This window comes from Hyposmocoma kahamanoa, unplaced genomic scaffold, assembly GCF_003589595.1.
Source record: "Hyposmocoma kahamanoa isolate Upper Pololo Valley unplaced genomic scaffold, ASM358959v1 78, whole genome shotgun sequence".
NCBI classification, from domain to species: Eukaryota; Metazoa; Arthropoda; class Insecta; order Lepidoptera; family Cosmopterigidae; genus Hyposmocoma; species Hyposmocoma kahamanoa.
This window is the reverse complement of record NW_020653945.1, coordinates 17,024,061-17,028,354: the sequence shown is the minus strand read 5'-3', so window position 1 is coordinate 17,028,354 and position 4,294 is coordinate 17,024,061. Positions and strand designations below refer to the sequence as shown.

Genomic DNA, 4,294 nt, shown 5'->3' with positions numbered 1-4,294 from the left:
AGACGGATTATTTTTTTCTACATAGAAAATGATGGGAACTATACTGTAAGTAACCGACGCACATTAGATTTTCGTATATTTTGAGATAAAAAATAAAATGTATATTTGTCCATACAAAAATTTTTTTTTCTCTGAATCTATCAACTTTTCAAGAAATCATACAAGAATAAAAGTTGTTAGGAATGTTATTATATATCACATAAGAAAAATTTGCTCGATACTCCACAAGTTATTCCTATGTCCAAGAATTATCAATTTGGGCCCACTGTGTGGCGTTCCGATATGACCCTTTGGGACCAATGCAATATCTGCGATATCATACTTCTTGGAATTACAAATAAAATTAAAAAATATTATTTCGCACGTTCGGTGTTCTCAGCCTAAAATCACCGTAGCCATTGTTTTTTCTCGCTTCTTACACCCAGTAACATTGAAATATGAATAATTTTAAGCTAAACTATCAATATGTCTAAATGGCATTAGAATAGACAAAGTAGTGTTCTAGTTATTATTTAGAGGATGGAAACGTTGTGAGTTGCGATTGTTTTTTTTTACAATGTATTTGTATACGACTCCAGGTGCATATCCATTTTGAGGTAAAATATAGCGCCATCTAGTTGACGTGTTTGTTATCACTAGAAGCAGATTTGATAGAATCAATGTGTCAATGTAAAATAACGTTACAAAATAGCTATTTGGTAATCGTCGCGACATCTAGTGTACCAATAGGTACTAAATACCCGGCTACGCTATCTTGTATGACGATTAGCAGTCCTCTTGAGTTATTGGTCCATGCTTATAACAATAATATCTATTATTAATGCAATTCATCGGCCATCAAATGATTACTAACCATCTCTTTATTACTTGGAAAATCAGATGTTCAGTAACAAAATATTCATAACTGATCAAGCTATTTTCAAACCTTGCATTGAATGAATTAATCCCATATTAATCCCCTTGATGATTAAGCCACGAGATCTAGGGGCAATTTCCATTTCATGGTTTATATTTATTACTTTATTTGTTCTAGAAAATACAAACTATTCAGATGCTGGTGTCAGTGCTATTTAGCAGACTTGAAGGGTCTTCTTGTGGGATACAGGAATGATGAAGGCATTATACAGAGATTGCAATGGTTTTACACTACAGAAATAGTCAGATATTGCAGGGTAATGTACCTAAATTTATATAACACGCTAATATAAAAAATAGTAACAAAATTATGTATGTAAATTGTATTTACCTTATCAAAGTTCTGATCAGACAGCCATCACACCCACAATTTAACCATCACAAATATCTGTGAACCTCTCAAAACAAGGACAATGAAAGTGGCTACTCTGACAGACTAGTAAAGAAATTTCAAATTAAATTAAAATAGGAAAATAACTCAAAAATCTATTGAAGAACATTCTTGATTGCTGTGGCAATTGTACTGACTGAGCAAGAGTGGAGTGAGACGTTTAGATGGAGAGGGAGGGAGTCAAGATCCGCAGGTGTATCAGTCGTGTTGTACTTTTGAATTTTGAAATAGGGGATCTATATTGACTTTTGACATCAATATTTGTGTCAGCAATCGAAATTACTTACTTATTTCGCTAACTACTCTAAATGAAGTGGATCTTGGCCTCCGACACCAAAATACGCCATTTATTCCGACCGTTAATGACCGGAAATTAGTCTTTGTAATTTTGCAACAAGGCAAAGGACAAAATATAATCCTTTATCGTTTTATGCTGTTTCAGAATTTGTGGGATCCTCAAACTGCAGTAGATTTTTTGGACTACTTCTTAACATTTGCGCAGCTATGCTTTAAAAATGAAGTAACTAAAACTCTTGAGAAGAACTACAATTTAAAAAATGTTGAACCAATAACTATACAATTTGATATTGATGCTAATAAATTAATCAAAGTTACTCGTGTCAATGATATCATTTTACCAGAGTGGTACATGCAAGCTAAAAGGAAAATAAATATATAATTATATCCGTATTGATTTTTAGTATTATTCTAGTTTACTCCTCACAAGAAGTCGTAATATTATTTCTTTAATAAAATAAATTTTATAGTAGCACAGTCTAAATAATTGTGTGTTGCCGCATTAGAGTTAGAAGTAAGTACAACTGTCGAACCGATAGTAAGTTCACTACACTTCGATGTAGAGTTGAGATGTAGGATAAAATCGGGTTTTGGAAAATGCTACTTTCACCCAACAGTCACTCGATCATGATGATGAGATTACTTTTAGCAGCTCCACCCCGAGACGTGACGCAATAGGTAAGAAGAGACTGCGCCAGCGCCAGACATACATTTCGTAAGGTTTTGTTGTCAGCTATATCTCGTAGGTGTTTAAAAATATAAATAAGTTTACTTTTGTTAGATAAATTTTGTCAGACATACATTTCGTAAGTTTTTGTTGTCAGCTATATCTCGTAGGTGTTTAAAAATATAAATAAGTTTACAAATTTTGTTAGATAAATTTTGTATATGTGGATACCTATGTACTAAATCTATGATGTGGATACATTGACTTACAAATATGTGGATAGAAGGATAGGTTACTGTCAATAATTATACCTAGATAACGAATGCTTTCGGTTTTACTTATGGTTTTGTAGCAGCAGGTACTAGCGGAGGGGAAAAGAGCCCTTGTATAAATATTATAGTCCTTGTATAAATATTATAAACCAATGAAAAAGGATGAGTTACGAATGGAGAAAGTTATATAATAACAATAATAATCATTTATTTCATTTCAAGTTTAGATTTACAGTATTAGTGACTGGAATCTCCTTTTAAGCATAGCAATGCCTGTGTTAGGAGACTCCGCTCTTCTACATCCATATCTGTTTACTACATCTAATTTACAAATTTCTAAATTGTACAGTACAGGTAATTAGAGCAGTTATATTAGTTTTATTATTTTGAAACAGTGATTGGGTTACATATTTATACAGAGTAGGTTGATGTCTTTAAAATAAATATATATTACATAAATACGAAACATATACAGACACATAAATATATACACATTGTGTCAAATTTAATATATAGTATTTCTTCCGTGTTACATATACAAATAAATGCGGCGAATATTCAATTAGTATAAATTTTACTGTGGTTAGAATTGTATTATTTGTAATTGTAAGGTGTAGATTAAAGAAAGAGTTTGTGGTTGTTGTACCTATTAGACTTTACGTTATTGCAAAAATATCTCAACATTCTCATAACTAAGGGTTTTCAACCATTTCACTAGCAAGCATTTGCACTCATAAATAGTTTTTTTATAAATCTGTAGTTCTGTGTTTACTTTATTATACAGATAGGCCGAGCATCTAGTGTATTGCTTACTGGCAAATACGGTACCTTATCTTTCCTCCTTTTATTGTCCACATTTGCGTCAAATGGTACAATCTTATGTTTTTTCATAATGATTAACAGCACATACAATTTTCTAACCGAGAGGAGACTGCTCAAGTGATAAAGGTCTTCAGTAGAATGTCTAATCGTTTTAAAGTACATAACTTTAATTAGTGATCGTTGTGCTCGTTCCAACTCTAAGAATTTAGTCTTTGACGCCGCACCCCAAATGGGGATACAGTACACCAGAATTATATATTTATAATTATATATTTCGTTTTATCAGCATTCGGTGTTAAGGAATTTGCTGCTAGCCAATGATTTACAATATTAACACCCTTTTGGGCGGATAAACACCTCCTTCCAAGAATCACCGCTGAAAGTAAGAGATCATCTGCGTATTCAATTATGTTACAGTGAGGTATTTGTAGTTGACAGAGCTCATTAATTTAGCACAGGAAGAGGGTTGGGCCGACAATACTACGAGTTCGTCACTCAGGTAGTCCCCAAGTCTGACGCGTTGGTTCTATTTGTGAGGTAATCTGTAAGTAAACTCAATTGGGTTCCTCTAATGCCAATTTTGTTTAGCTTCTCTATGAGGCCTGAGACGGGGATTGTATCGAAGGCTTTCGCGAGTTCGATAAATGTAGAGATACATTTCTTTCCCCTGTCAAGTTCTTTAACCAAAAGATCTGTAAAGTCATGAACAGCATCATCTGTATAGTGGCCGTGGCCGAACGGTTACCATACCGGACTGCCACACAGAGGTCCCAGGTTCGATTCCCGGGCCGGGAGAAATATTTGTATGGTCTACATTTATTTCTCTCGTGAGTTTGGGTGTAATTTGTGGTTGTCTGTATGTGTGTCTATGGCACCCGCGACACAGGTTTTCCCTAGTGCGGGGCTATGTTGAGTATGTGCTTTGTTATT

At 33.8% G+C, this 4,294-nt stretch overlaps 1 protein-coding gene across 1 annotated transcript in view; it reads left to right on the top strand.

The window, feature by feature from the left end:
- The window catches only part of LOC113232905 (decapping and exoribonuclease protein-like), a 22,960-nt gene extending 20,972 nt beyond the window's left edge, over positions 1 to 1,988 (top strand). The window contains exons 3-4 of the mRNA XM_026467800.1: positions 1,034 to 1,172; positions 1,749 to 1,988. Of these exons, the coding sequence (XP_026323585.1) occupies positions 1,034 to 1,172; positions 1,749 to 1,985 (376 nt within the window). The 3' untranslated portion in view covers positions 1,986 to 1,988. The remainder of the gene's footprint in view (positions 1 to 1,033; positions 1,173 to 1,748) is intronic.
- The last annotated feature ends 2,306 nt before the right edge of the window (positions 1,989 to 4,294 follow it).